Source organism: Maylandia zebra, linkage group LG7 (genome assembly GCF_041146795.1).
Source record: "Maylandia zebra isolate NMK-2024a linkage group LG7, Mzebra_GT3a, whole genome shotgun sequence".
Classification (NCBI taxonomy): domain Eukaryota; kingdom Metazoa; phylum Chordata; class Actinopteri; order Cichliformes; family Cichlidae; genus Maylandia; species Maylandia zebra.
The window spans coordinates 19584712-19600944 of record NC_135173.1 but is presented as its reverse complement, the minus strand read 5'-3'; the positions used below and the strand labels follow the sequence as shown (position 1 = coordinate 19600944).

The 16233-nt window shown below is 38.6% G+C and overlaps 1 protein-coding gene across 1 annotated transcript in view; it reads right to left on the bottom strand.

Annotated features, from left to right (window-relative positions):
* Positions 1–14216: 14216 nt before the first annotated feature.
* shisal1b (shisa like 1b) overlaps positions 14217–16233 on the bottom strand; it is a 36600-nt gene continuing 34583 nt past the window's right edge. Inside the window, exon 5 of the mRNA XM_004563798.4 lies at positions 14217–14993. Coding sequence (XP_004563855.1) covers position 14993 — 1 coding nt within the window. The 3' untranslated portion in view covers positions 14217–14992. The remainder of the gene's footprint in view (positions 14994–16233) is intronic.

The window sequence follows — 16233 nt, the reverse complement described above, 5'->3', positions numbered from 1 at the left end:
TATATAATATGAACTATAAACACTATTTTTAAGTATTCCATTTAGTGTCTTATATGAGGTTTTAGTTGCATAAATGCAACACAGTATTAGGTAAGAAGGTAACAATAAAGTACTTACAGTTCCTAGAATATTACATGCACTGTACTATTATCAGTAGGAATTTTAGTTGGATGCATCCAACTTGTCATCCTGCCATCCACATATGTTGGCTTGCTGATAGGATTGGGGTTGGTGGGCTTCCCCTGTTAGCAAAATAACGAATCAGCTCCTGGATATATGGGGAAGAACATTAACATCACAATTAGGATGCTGTCCTAAACTGTGGCAGTTTCCTGCTGTGTCAAGCTTAAAACCTTACAGCTCTCATGGCTGCAAATGGGGTGGCGGTGGTGGGTGGGGGGATTAATCATTTGATTTCATTGTATTGCACTATAAAGAACAGCGCCCACTGGCATAACATTGTTATTTCAGTACATTGCTGCACTGCATAAATGATTGACAAGTTTCTCATTATTTGAAGGTGCGTACCCATTCTGAGTAGCACAAATTAAATAGATGCATCCTGGTATTGATGAGTATCATTTTATTTTTAGTTTTCAGTAACCCCTCTCCCCCAAAAATGTTTGTTACATTCATGTACTGCTTCAGAGTAGTTAGCATTTTCTAACTGTGAATCATAGTGTTACATACAGTATTTACTTTAGCATTTTCCTCCTCCCTGAATCATTTCTTCTCTCTTTCTTAGATAAGCAGCGTGACATAATATATATTATGTTATAATATATATCATGAGACACTCTCTTTCTCATGGACTGAGTAGTTTTCCAGTCCCCGGCTTCTTTGTGAGGATTTATTTATTTATTTTCCTTTTTGGTCTGTTTTTTTCACTCCTTTGTTTGTTGGTTTAATTTTCTTGCCTCATTAGTTCAGGGAAGTTCTGATTCCTACGGGATATTGCCTGACTGGCCCAGACTTTCTTTCTTTCTTTCTTTCTTTTTGTTTCTTTTTTGTCAGATTTCCAGCTTTTTATATTTATTTAATTTTCTGTGTCAATGAAACAACTCTTGCTGGTAAACTGAAACTGTGATGCTGTGTCCTCTTTCTGCGATGCCGTCACCGATTCAAGTGGATCTTTTGTTTTTCTTGGTTGTGAACAGAACACGAAAATAGTGAAAATAAGTTTTGTCTGAACTATAGTATTGTTTCCAGGTACTGACACGGTAAGTAGTAGAGTAAGTAGAGTAGTTATTACAAAACTACTCAGTTCTCTTTTACTCTAAACGGTTCTAACTTTTCTTGTTCCCCATTCTTTTTTTACCCGTAGGAACTGGCGAGCCTTTAATTCTTACATGAGTCATACAACAGCTGCATATTAAACAGGTCTGCAGTGCATTGCATTACCTTTCAGTCCACAGTGGCAGATGCTTTTAGAAGAAACATTGCCATCTAATGAGATTTGCATGCATGTAAGTAACTAATTAATACAGCAGTTCTTTTACAAAGAACACCCAATCAGCTTGAAGAGAGAGGGCTTGCTTCAGACAGAGGCTAAACTGAACAGCCGAACAAAAGTATAAGATTATTTTAAAGTTTGAATCATGCAAAAATACTCATGTAGAGTCCGAGAATACAAGTATGGATTTGGAAATACTAGGTCTGTTTTAAAAAGTCCCTTTTTGAGCTTGTTTGCCCTTTTTGGTTTCTTTACCAGGCTATTGTGATGATTGTTGTGACACAAACAACCTGAGTGAAAGTCGGAGAGGATTAATATGTTTTAGCCACTGTATGCATATCGGCGAAAGGCCACAGCTTAGTCTGACACCAGTTTCTAATCCATCCGAACAAACAAGGATAAATTCTAGGATAAACGTCAAGGGGATTAAACCTGTTCTGATCCAACAACAGGGCCTTTTTCTTCCATTAGGACAGCGCATCAATGGCATTGCCTCCATAAAAAGAAAGGTTCTGGGAAATAGAAATACGTAATTTATACCCCCTGAGTTAGGTAAGGGGTAAGAATATTGTAGAAATCATTTAATGCTGTTTTTTAAACTGCTGAGACATATTACTGCCTGGAGTCACCACAGCGGAAGATTTCTAATAAACTGATCGTGAAGAAAACAAATGCCATCTCCATGCCTAGAAACCCTGGAGACGAATAGTTGTCGCGGTCCATCCAAAATGTTGACAGGAAACATGAGTAATATCTGCCTCCCTTGTCACATTGAACAGATGCATCTCTCCCTGCATGAATAGGGGAACAGAGCCAACAAAGCAGAATCAGTTTTTTCAGAAAAAAAAATATGACGGTTGTTATTGTCCTGTTGTTACATATATTTATGTATGTTTATGTTGGCTAAGGAAGAGGCGACAGCTTTCTGGAGAGGTGTGTATGGCTCAAAAATAAAGACATTTGACACTCCCAAGCTTGCAACCTTGTTAATGTGGCCATATGGTATTTCTTTAATAGGCTAAAACACATGATGATAGACATAAACAGTCAAACAATGCCTGAGCATTTTCTTCTTAAAACAAGGAGTTTGTTATGAACTCAAAATATATATTCTGATATTCTGAGAGTCAGAGTGTCATATGTTATATAAAAGGAAAGGAGACAACTTGTCAGAGCTGACAATAAGAAAAAAGGTATGTCAGCATCGCATATTTTAATACTGTTTAGAGTAGAGTGTGTATGCATATACAGTATTTATATATCTTTGTGTATGTATACAAAAGTACAACAAAGGTGACAAAAATAAACTAGCAAACTCAGAACACCAAAAAAAACCCCCAAAAATGCAGAGATACAAGCAAAGAAACACGGAGTGAATACACAAGGGGGTGTGTGATAATAAAGAACAACTAAACTTTAGGGCAGGCCATCACTGTGATATCAATTATATAATAATAAAGGGAAAAGTACAAGATAAACCTCTGCTCATCCATCCATCCCTCCATCCTTTTCCTATTTCAGTGGCTGGAGCCCATCCCACCGATGGGTTAGAGGCCTGTACACCATGAACAGGTCCCACAGCGCTAACACACATAGAGAGAAAAACACACTCACATGCACACGTATGGACCATTTATAATCACAGATTACCCTGCATGCCTTTAGGCCTCAAATTATGACAATGGGTTAAAAGAGACCTTTTCATAATGTTGGCCAAAAAGGCTTTTTAGAAATGTGTCCCCACCAGGGCATAAATAGCATTGTTGGCTACTGACACCTGTGTGCTAAGAGCATCAATCTTAACAAAGAGAGAAAGATACCTTTTTTTATGTTAATTTAACCTCTTTATAGTGCTGAAAATATTTAATTTAATACTGATATTTTACAGTACAAACAAACTTTTACCCAGGCAGGGTAGTCAATGCAATAATAGTTATAATAAAAAAATCTGTTGTCCTATTTCTCGCAGCAGGTTAGACAAAAACAGGCTTTTCATTTGTGGCAGACGACTGTCAGAAATAAAAGCCAGGTCGCATTTAAAGGTTTTGTTAAACTGAAAGATGATAGCAAGACTGTTATCAAAGATCTACTTTACAACTGAACTCAAGCAGCCAAACTGTCCGACGTGAATCAAGGTTGAGTGTCAGCGAGAGGCGAGCAGAGGAACAAAAGGACCCTTTAGCTGTCAGCCTTTGTTTCCAGAGTAATTTCAAGTGATGTAGAGCTGGAGCAGCTTAAATTGGAGAGAGGTCTAAGGCCAGCTCTTATGTTGTTTTGGTTGAACTGCTGAGAGCCCAACTTCACACTAAGTCACAGGACTCTTCTGAGTGCCAGTTAAAACGTCTTCTACGTCCCGCGATTTCAGTTTCTCCACACATACACAGTCTTCAACGCTGTTATAAGATAACAAGCACTACATGTGTGCCACTACAGTCAAGAATCTTTTAAGGAGGAATACATTTTAAAAACAATCATTGTAGAGCTGGAGGCAGCTGAAGAGGTGTGCGTGAAAATTACAGGAGGAAATTACTGTTCGGTAGTTTCAATAAAAACAAGATCCCCTGTGGTTTTCTAAGTGCATGTCTTTTTAAAATGAGTAATGCAATCATCCACTTACTAAAAAAAAAGGTGTTAGTTTATGATCAGGTTTTATGCATTTTATAACATGTTTTTTAAAAGTTATTGCAAAAGCAAAGTGTTGTCCCTGTTTCTCATCTTCAAATATTTCATAAAATTCAGGTCATTTCATACACGATCCTCACAGCGGGCTGCTCTATTAAAATCGGTGGCAACTTGAATTTCCCCCCAAAAAAGCAGATCACATTATTTTCTCCCAAGAGTGATCTTCTTGTTTTGCTGAAAGTAAATTGGACTGAATATCTACACTTCCTATTTGGTGCCTGTGACTGTATAATGAAAACTGATTTAAATAAAGTTTTGTTTACCCTCATTTTTTATGCTCCAAAACCACTGATTCTCTTGGGGGTAAACTTGTCCTCTGAATCTGACCTGTCCTCATTATTTATAGTGAGCCGGGGCTTTAGCAGCTAATACCAAACACGGATATCTTTTCAAGTGGGAGGTCACTGAGGGACAGAGAGACACGCAAGACATCACAGAAAATCTACAGGGAAAAGAACTAGTACTGAAAATCAAATCCCTACAACTTTTCATTTCTTCTTTTTTCATATCAAATAATTTGCATAATTAAAGCAAACTTTACCAAGAGTAATGCAGAATTTCTAGACTATATAGCAAGTATGCTTATTTTGAACCTGTAAGATAAAATGTGACTTCTTTACAGGTTTGTCCTCATCTCAACCATCAGTCGCTAGTCAGCAGGCTCTGTATGCTATAGTGCAGAAGTCTGGGTGAGATTAAGACTCAGCTACCTTCAAGCAAGAGTATCGAGCATCTGTTGCAACTCAATAGTAGGAGAGCTGTACTGGAAACAGTCATCGATCCGCACAATGTACTGATGCAACACGCAAGCTGCTGCAGTATCATCTGCCGTGATATTTTTTAGAAGTATAAGTCACAGTTTAAGTTGTTTCTGAAGACAATTTTACTTCCTACAGACACTTAATAATGAAAATCAGCATTTATTATCAAATAAACGTTCAAATTAATTATTTTAAAAAGATATGTGAAATAACCTCAACACAATGAGGCACTCCACTATATTTCAAATCCATTATTATGGATTTTTTCTTTTCCTCCAGGTATCTGTCACATTATGTCTTTCCTGCAGTTTTCATTCTATTGTGTTATAATTGGCTGTTTTGGTGCAGAGAGCCATACAAAACTACCTCTTAGAGCCTTCGTTTAGTGTTATTTATTTCATGTTCTGTTTTTTTTTTTTTACACAACTCTTTTAGTGTCATCTAGAAAGGACGACCAAAAAAGAACAGACTATTGTGAGGTGGAAAGATTTCTAGATGTTTAGAAAATCCAAAATGCATTGGAAATTAATGTTTAGGTATTCATGATATAGCTTAGAGTTAATCAAATAAAATTCCCTGCAAATCCATTCACTTAGTGGGTACCAGATTGGGCCGCTGCCATCTGACTTCACAACTGACTAAAATGAAACTCCTGTTAAGTGTCCTCTGTTAGGTTGAGATATTGTGACTGTGGAGGCCATTTACAGTGAAATCACTGTCATGCTCAAGAAAGCAGTTTGAGATCATCACCTTTGTGACTTTTAAAGCTGGGTACACTCTGGTCATAAAGGGATGGACATGGTCAGCAACAAAACCTGGGTACATTATGGTGTTTAAATGATGGTCAGTTGGTAATAAGAAGAAAATGTGTGCCAAGAAAATATCCCCACACCATTAGACCATCACCAGCCTGAACTCCTGACACAAAGAAACAATGGAAACATGATTTTATGCTGTCCATACCGACTTCAAATGTCACAGGACAAATCGGGACGCATCAGACAAGACACCATTTTTCCAATTCTGGTGAGCCTGTGCAAACTGCAACCCATTTCCTGTTCTTGTCTGATGGGAGTGGACTCGGCACGGTCTTCTTCTGCTGTAGCCCATCTGCTTCAAGGTTTGAGACGCTGTGTTTTCCGAGCACTTCTGCATACTTTGCATTGTTTTGAGTAGTTATTTTTGTTACTGTGGTACTGATTTTTCCCTGTTATCTCAAAGCAGTCTGGACATTCTCCTCTGAACTCCGGCATCGGCAAGGTATTTTTGTCCGTGGTACTGCCCCTCATTAGATAATTTACATTTCCTGACCATTCTCCTCAGCAGATCAGCATTTTCTAAATGCCCAGACCATCTCATTTATCACCAACAACAATAACCTATTAAACCCCCTCTCTGCCCTATTCTGTTCACCATGGCTACACTGAGTTTCAAAGCTGCAGTTGGCTGATTACACATTTATGTTAATAACCTCAAAGGTGCTCAAAGCTGCTCGCCAATACTTATTCCTTCGAATGTCATTGTCCTTTTTTATTATGTTATTTCTTTTAAATAGCTGTTTTTGTTGCTTTAATCACAAAGGCAAGATGTCACTTGTGTGCGCAGATAAACTATGTGTTGGCACTGTTTAGTTTCTGTGCTTGGGATTATCAATAAACTAGGAGACTTTTTATTTTTCTGTCAGATCTATTTGATGTATTTTTGGTGCCTAGTGACTTTCTCTTTTTTGTGTTTTTTTTTCTTTATTACTGCTCCACCATCTGTGGTACCATATGATATTAATTGTAAATCAAGTTCTTGAAGTGAAGGCTGACTGTGACAGTATGTGTTTTTTAATGGTTGATGTTTGGCTGTTGCACTTTAATTCATGCTGTTAATTTTTATAGTGCTCAAATTCCAGCGCTTGGATTTGAGTATTGGATCCTCTGCACACTTGCTTTTGTTTTCAGGGCTCACTGGCAGTGAATTATTGCAGTAGGTTTTGTTGTTGCTTTTGTGATGTATGAATGGCTGGATACAGGTTATTTGCACAATTGTATGAGTGTAAAATTGGATTCACGGAGATCTGGGTAAGGTTTTTGTCACAGATTGTCACATTTTTATTTCATATTTCCTTTATAGCAACATATCAGTACATCTTTACAGCGGAGCATCAATTTCACAGTATCATCGCTCTTACTATCAATGTGTACTGCTATTGACATCATCAAGTGTCTTACATTGCTGCTGCAGATCTTGTTGGTACTGGTGTTTAGGTTTAGCCATGTCAGTTTTGGGTGGATTCACTTAATTACTGTCACTTCTGATTTCATAGCTATGTTAACATTGCTGTATGCCTTCCAAGAGTGGTGAGGTAATCCAAATAGATGTGTATTTGTAAACATAATGAACATGTTCTGTGCAGGGTCACTGGGTGAGATCTCATTTAGTGACATCATTTAAAACATAGCAAAATAACATAAAAAACCACCGGTTGTCAAAATAATAATAAAAAAAACCCCTTTAAAATCAAATAAAAATCTGAACTTGACTGCTACTAATGCAGAAGACTGAGTTCGTGCTAGTCAAAAGGGATTAGCCTCATTACTCCATAGTTACAATTTAGTCTCAATTTAGTCTAGGATATCTCGATTAAATGGCTCTCTCTCTATACGTCATGGCTATCGGTCAGCATCTATCTCTGAGGAAACATTATACACTAGATTCACCAAAAATCTGGAAAAAATGAGCTTTTAGAGATGGATGGATGTACACCAGTGCATGTCTGTGACATTTCATTTTCCAGCTAGGGGTTGGCTTGTCCTTTGCAGACCTTCAAATCACAGCGGTAGCATTTCAAAGATGTAACATTTAGCCTGCACTGGGTCTCTTATTTTGAAATGTGACCAGATTCTGTATGCCTGTGCGCGCTGCCTTACTTCTAAACATAACATAGTTTTTCTGCTCAGGTGAACATTCCCAAGCATCACTTCTACAAAAAGCACGATCATTTCAACATCACATTCTGTGAAAAAAAGAAGTTAATATCACCTCATAACAATATGAATAGTTTTATTTGTATCTTATTTGACTAAACAATGATATTCAATAAAGGGAGAAAATGTAATTGGTTTTCATTTATTGCTTTAATTTAAAACAATTACAGAATCGTACTATACACAAATAAATCCAACTCATACTTCATTCTGTTGCTGTAAGGTCCTCTGTTACAGTAGTTTGGTGCCGTTTCTAGTATAACATGAGTGCTCATGAAAGCTAGGATACCATTAATAGTCACATTAATATCTGCTACAGATGGATCCTAATATGGGGCAGCATTACAGAAGATCCGGTGTGAGCAGATAGGGCATTGGAGAGTGCAGATCTAATGGAGTTTTAATAGATAAATGTTGGCAGGATGTATCTCGGGCTCCTCAATAACAGCAGGATGTGGAAATCCAGACAATGGCTTTTAAATGGTGATGGATGCTAGCAATTGGTTTAATATGTGCAGATGGGAAGATTGTTGGTTACTGGCATACAGGAAGGCAGAGGACATAGATGGATCGAGTGAAGAAAAGGTGACAGTATGAAATGGTCTCAAGAGCTGAATGTTGCAGGATGACTGGCAGAGGTGCATGAGAGTTGGTACAGAAGTACAAGTCAGACCTTATTAGGAGAGCTCAAAGGGACCTTGACAATGTGATAACAAACTTCCTGGTTGCTGGGGTCATTGTTAAAGGCAAGGAGCAGCAGGTGTCTGATTTGAAGTGGGGTGCTGAGCCCTGACATTGTCTGTCTCTGCCTGTCTTTGCCTTAGTTTTTCACCATCAGCTCATTCCTTTAATGATGTTTCCCCGTCGACCAGGTGTGGGTGTGACTCCAGCAGCTTGAAAAGGTCACTGCCTTAAGGCTGAATGCATCATGTCATAGTTTATTGACTGGCTGTTAAAAAAAAAGTTCATCCTAAGATTATGAAACCCAAAAGTTGAAAAAGATGGTAAAAGGTTATCAGTGAAAAAAAAAAACCCCTCCAATCACCTTTTTTAAGAGACAGAAGTTCTTTTTGTTTGTTCCCCAGACTTTGTCTAGTCACAACATTTTCCAATCCATTAGCTTATGTAAATCTAAATTATTAGCTAATGCATATATAAAACCTCTCCTCTTTTTTTCTATTCTTTCATTTTCATTTCAGTGTGTGGATGATGGAGCTAATCATAACTAACTATCTAGCCAGCTTGAATAAAGTATGCTAACAACAGTTGTCAGTGCAGCTGGCAGAAGGCAGGGTTGCCAGAAAATTGAAATGTGGTGAGGAAAAATAGAAAATGGATAAATTATTAAATGTGAGTCCAGAAGATAGGGAAATTAAAACAAATTATCTAGTGACTAAGAGAAGGTTAAATGAATTTAAAAAGAAACACAAACTCCACAGCATTTCTATTGACATATTCAGACAAAATTTCTGATAGCCTTTTCTTCAGGCTTACATAGGGGCTCCCGTTCCCGCAGTGCTTCTCAAAACTTTGTATGGATTAACCCACTGAGCCAAAAAACCCAAAAGAACAACAAAAAACCCCAAAAGACAAAGACTTCCAAATGGTATCGTCAGAATTTGGTGTGAGGAACATGAAAACATGGATCAATCATACCTTGTGTCAATGCTTCAGACTGGTGGTGGTTGTATGGAGTAGGGGACAGCTTAGTATCAACTGAGCATCATTTAGACACCACAGCCTACCTGATTATTGCTGCTGATCATGTCCATCGCTTTATGAACTAAGTGCACCCGTCTTTTTATGGAAAGGATAATGCACCATGTCCCAAAGTTCTAGTCATCTCACTCTTCTTGAACATGACAATGAGTTCAATCATCCTCCACAGTCATGAGCTCTCAGGCTAACAGAAGGAGATTCACATCATGGATCTCACATCATGACAGACTATGTCAACATGGACCAGTATCCAATATGAGGATTATTTTCCAGGTAGATCAAAAGACAAAAGGTAGGCCTTTTTTTTTTTTTAGCGAGGTGTACCTAATGAAATGGCCTCTGTTGGTGTGTGTGTGTGTGTGTGTGTGTTCATGTTTATACATCTTTGTGAGGACCAAAAACTGGAATGCTACTATACTTATGGGGAAAAAATGCCTGTCCCCATGTGTTTGAAGGCAGTTTTGAGACTCAAAGTGTTGTTTTTCCTCTCAGGGTTACAATTAGGTTATGGTTAGCTTTAGCCTAAGGGTTAGGATTACGCATTCATTTTTGATGGTATACCATCAAAAATGAATGCGTAATCCTAACTAGAGCAAGCATTATGTCAATTAGATGTCCTCAATAAGATATGAAAACAAGTGTGTGTGTTTCCCATATCTTCATTCATTAAACATATTCATTCAGCTTAATTTCACTTCACATTTTTCTCCTGGTTCTCTGAGCCCCACCATCAGTGGCTCTCTCTTCCACAGCTGGTGCACACCCACAGTTTGAGAACCACTGCTTCCAAGGTTATTAAAATAAACCAGCTCCCCCCCACCCCCAAAATAGCACTTGACACAAAGGCATTTAAACACACTGGAAAAGATAAAACTTTATTTCTCCCTGTCGTGACAATACAAAGTCAACAAGTGCAATAACAATCGAACTAAAAACGGTACTGCTCGTTCTATCTAGTAGGAAATACATAGACAGAACGTGGTGCACATTATCGTCATCATCACCACCACCACACCCAAAAAGTGAGGTATCAGCCACTACAAAGCTTCTTTGTACAGGTGGGTATTCAACTGTAAGGCAACTGTTACCATGACAACCTGGACAGAGTGAAACAGCTATGTGCTTCCTTCTTCCCATCCTTTTTTACTGTAATATATATATATATATATATATATATATATATATATATAATTATAATATATATATAATTTTTTTTGACATGGGAAGAGGGTTGAGCTGATACGATTTACAGTACCACATCACATCAGGCCAGAGTCAAGACTGTTTTCAACAAAACAGAAAACATCACAAAACATTAAAAATGAAAAGAAAAGAGAGGAGAGATTCCTTGTATATGTCTCTTGAGGGAATCCATTTGTGACCCTGCTACTGCTTGTCAGAGGCAAAGTGAAGCTTTTTAAAATTCCCTGGGTACGACTACTGTATTACATTATTGGTGATAAGAACAAATGTCCTGTTCCTTATTACAGGTCAAAACACAGCACAGAGCCCTGAAAGCGACATGTTCTCGAACGTATCTGATTTTTTCCCCACTTATCCAGCGTTGGGGACTAATTAAAAATCTCTCCTGCCCTGTTTGCTACTGCTGTTCACACTCTGGGAATAGGAGGGCAGCTCGAGGGAGACAGCAAGAGAGTGTAATTTTGAACCACTGCTGATCTCCAGGCCAATTATTTTACTTGGACTCATCCTGCTTCTCTGCTCCTAAAAGCGATGGCACAAGCTTGCTGGGACGCACACACACACACACACACACACACACACACACACACACACACACACACACACACACACACACACACACACACACACACACACTTAAACTTTAGCTATTGAAATGGGGATTAACTTGCTCTAACAACTCTACAAATTTGAATATTATTGCTGATAACTGAGGATGACGCTAGCAGGCCCCACTTACAGCACTTGACCACAGTTCTGTTAGGTTCCACTTAAACTTCATGAGACAGAGAGATGGAAAAACGAAGGCAACAGACAAGTCTAATAGCTGGCTTTTTTGTGTTTCTGTTGGTGTGTTTGTGTTGAGTCAGCCAACTCTTAATGATTAACAGTATGTGCTGTTAGCTTTCAGCGCACATGCAAAGTGCTCCATGTATAAGCTCAGCAGCTGCCAGACTACCAGATGCAAGACTGGAACAGACAACCCCCTACCCACACCCCCCCCCTACACCCACCAACCCCCCCACTGTACCTACCTTCTGTCCACCTGGTCGTCACACACTGTCACTCATATAAAAACTGGCACCGCTGCAGCTGCTTTGCATGCTTTTCTCCAAACACAAAGGACAGCATTTATGGATAGCCAAGAAAGTCGATCTCAGCAGCTTTGGGTAACAACTTTACCTAAACTATAAGAGGTAAAACAGTCAACTTTTTCCTAGTCTAATAGCCAGTTGATTTACCATTAATTTTGTAAAAATGACCAAAATTCCCCAGTTTTCATCTTCCTTCCTTCAGTTTCCATCTTCCTGTGATACTTAAATACTGATTGCTAAATTTACTTATTTTTTTCCACTTTTTTCTCTGAAACACAAACCAAGCGATTCATTCATCTGTTGATAAAGCAACAGGCAGATTCATAATTCATAATTAAATCAAATCTTTAGTTGCAACCACCTCTAAAGCAGTGTAATAATTGTTTCACTTTTTTGTCAATCCAAAATCCCACAAATAGGGGAAATAATTATTTTCTCCTTTCCTGAATTAATTTTTTTCTGAATTTAAAATCCAGAAAAAAACCCCAAATCACATAAAAGTTATAAATATATTTGCATGCCTTTGAGTGAAATAAATGTTTGATCCCACAAATTGGCTGTGTGCCCAGCACACGAGTCCACACAATCAGTTTCTTCCATTTCAACCTCACCGTGACCATAGGTAAGACCAAAGAGATGTCCAAGAATGTCAAGGACGCAATTGTAGATGTGCATGGAACAACATGTCCCTCCATCTCGAGCTCAATGCAAGATCTTGTCTCATGAAGTGAGGATAATCATGTCAAAGGTGGTGAATCAGCCCAAAACTTCCTGGGAGAAGCTTGTTATTGATCTGAAGGCAGTTGAGACCACAATCACCAAAAACACCATTGGTAGCGCGCAGTGCCCGCAAAGTCTCCCTGCTCAAGAAGGCACATGTACAGGTCCGTCTTTGCCAGTGAACATCTAAATGATTCAGAGAAGGCTTGGGAGAAAGTGCTGTGGTCAGATGAAACCAAAATCAAGCTCTTTGGCATCAACTTGACCCCCTGTGTATGTAAGCTGAGTATGACCCAAACATTACCATCCCCACAGTCAAGCACAAAGGTGGAAACATTGTACTTTGGAGCCATCTTTCCACTAAGGGTGTGGGATGACTTCACCACACTGAGGTCAATGGATGCAACAACAACAGTCCACTGGCCACTTAAGAGCCAGAAGATAGGCTGTGGATGGGTCTTCCAGTAACCCAAAACATACTGTACTGCCAAGGCAACAAGAAAAAGGCCCTTAAGGTCGTGGCCTAGCTAATCTCCCGATCTCAATCCTAGAAAATCTGTGGAGGGAGACGAACTTAGAGTTGTGAACTGGCAGCCAAGAAACCTTAAAGGATTTATAGTTTCTGTAAAGAAGAGTGGGCCAGAATCCCTCCTGAGATGTGTGCAAAAGCAAGCACTAAGTCATGTTTCGCACAAATGAAATACTTATTTCACTCAATGAGGTGCAAATCAATTTATAACTTTTATTTAATGTGTCTTTGTTTTATGGATTTTTGGTTGAGATTCTGTTAAAATGAAACTACTATAAAAATTAGAAACTGTTCATTTCAGCAGGGGATCAAATAATTATTTCCCCACAACATTCGCCAAATCACTGGTTTTAGATCTGAGGGATAAATAAAACAAAGATTTAAATAAATAAATACCATACTGGTGGCGGTTTGAAATAATAATTGACAGTTTTTGCTATGAAATACACTGAGCGTTAACGTAAAAAGTGTGCAAGAGTTTCTTTTAGTAAGAGATAATCATGTCTTTTTTCTTAAAGAGCTGAAAAAAAAAAGAGTTCATTATCCAGAAACAGTATATCTCCATTTAACTTACATCACCGTCTTATTAAATGCAAACTGAGCCAAAAATTCTGTGATACACCTCAGTGATTACCCATTGCTCATTTAGCTGACTCTGATTTTTACATACCATGTGATCCTCTGGTTAAGCTTCTGTACATTATTGCTGACAGTGAAAGGGGTTTACTGATATTTCTTTTGGAAACATTTTCTGTTATGGCTAGTTACTTACAGTTGCCTGTTACCCATGTGGAATTTGGAGCACTTCGTATAAAGAGACTAATGGATATTATTTTGCGTCATATTGCTAATGAAGCTGATCTCAGGCAGCCCTAATAACGAGGAAGGTCAAATAGGTCAGTGGGTGATGTTATAGAAAACTGTCACAAACTTGTAATTTGATAAGTAAGGGTTTCACTCAGGTCTTTAGGCTCTTTGCCAAGGGATACGGATATGTGTAAATTAGCATAAAGACTGTGGCTGTTATGAAGGCATCCCTGATCCTCATTAATGCTTGTGTGAAGATGGAAAACCCTCATGTTTTGAAGTTTCAGCAGTTTATTTTTATGGCCTTACGTCCTTTTCCGACACTGTTTCAAGAAATCGCTTGTTTTGCAGAAAGGAGACCAAAAACATTTTGTATAAGATGTTTGTTTTTCATCGTGGCTGCAGAGGCATTTTTTCTGGTTTCAGTAGGTAACAAAAACATTCTACTCTAAGTGAGATGCTCAGCATCAACCTAAGCCATTACATAATCAGATTGTTAGCCACTCATATATTTTCTCTGACTACTTCACATAAATAAATCACCAAATAGATAACCCACAACTGTGTCTAACTGCTACTGAACACAAAGTGACACAGCAGTTTAATAAACATGTTATATCTAGAAATAAGCTTTTTTTTCTTATTTTTTTTCTTTAAATAGGCAAGCTTTCTCACTTGTGAGTACAGTTTATCCAGTTCATCTTGGATTTGTTTGGGGTACTCCAGGCCTTGGCAGATACTTTAGGGAATCAGTTAAACCCTATAAGCAGATAAATGCATCCATCTCTCCCTTCTGTAGAAGCAGCGATACATTCGTCTGTGTGGCTTTCCAGGCTTTCTTCAGCTGTTTCGCCTGATTCTGTTAGTCTGTGGGTATTTTGTGCTCATTAGAAAGGGGACAGTAGTCACTTCTAGCTACTACAGTATGGCTAGCCCACCAGTGATGCTGTGTTTGTGGTCCAGAGAGGGGTGACTGGGGAACATCTCCTCTGTACCATGTAAGGAAACCAGGTGTTGCTACTCTTCTGTTCATCCACTCACAGCATCATTCTGCCAGAAGGGAAAAAAAGACAAAGCATCAGGGTTCATTCTTAAGCTTGTAATATGTTTTCTGAATTTTCTGAAGCTTTCAACCGTATATTAACTTTTGTGTGGTAAGCCTCAAACTAAGTCCTTTGGCCATTATCAACATGGTGTTTTCAAACAGGATGTGATAAGGAGATCTGAAACCGAAGGAAACTGCATACTAGCAGTTTTAGATAGCGACTTGTCTGACACGAGAGATACCTGCAAAAAGATCATGTCGCATTAGCCTCCTTTTTATTCTAAATCGCAGTATTTACAGTATTTTTAGTCACTTAAAACTTCTGGTCAATGCCGTAAACTGAGTTCAGTTAGCATTTTCCCATAGAGTTCTCCATAACCGGGCAAATTTTGGAAACCAGCCCTCTGCTGGCCTTTACAATAAAATGCAGGTTAAAGGCGCTTCCACACTGGCTTTGCATTTCACACTAGACAGCTGTGCCCATCTTTTATACACTGTCTATGAAATCAAAAGAGCGGTAGGATCATTTTCTCAGCCTTTTTTCTTCCCAGCACCCTGCTGGCCATTAGAAAGGATTCAGTACACTCCCGTGCTGGCTTCAGTTTTCAGACCTGAAAGAGCAGTGCCAGTCACAACACCACCAAACACAATCTAAGGCAGTTTCATACAGAATGTCTGTTGGTGCTGGATGATGTAACCACATCTAGCTTTCCATTGGCTGTGGTTTCCAGTTTTCATTGTACTGGTTAAGTGGCTAGACACTGACTGAATGCCAGAGGAACATAACTCTAACTGTCTGGGAAACAGAGGTCATCTCAGGACTAAAACCTGGCTTTAGGAGAAAACAGAGAAAAGCACTGATTTTAAATATCAGCTATTATCCACCTGTTATCACATGACTAAATTTACATACTCAGGTCACGTGGTAACAACCAGACTTTATCCTTGGTAACTCTCACACGACACCCACTGATGAAGGCCAAGACATGATTTAAAACAATGGAAAAACTAGCGAGTGAAGAAGATGGTATTTAGGATAGCAAACATGCTTACATATTTTAAAGATCTCATAGAACTGGAGCCCACAGAATAAAAAAATGGTTGATACTTTGTGGATATATTGTTGCTTTATCCTCTCCAAAAAGCCAATTTATAGCCCAGAGTGCACGTCTGTATCATCAAATTCCAGAGTAGCCACAAAAGTTGTTTGGGAAAAACTGGCAGGATCCCGGACAACAGAGACTC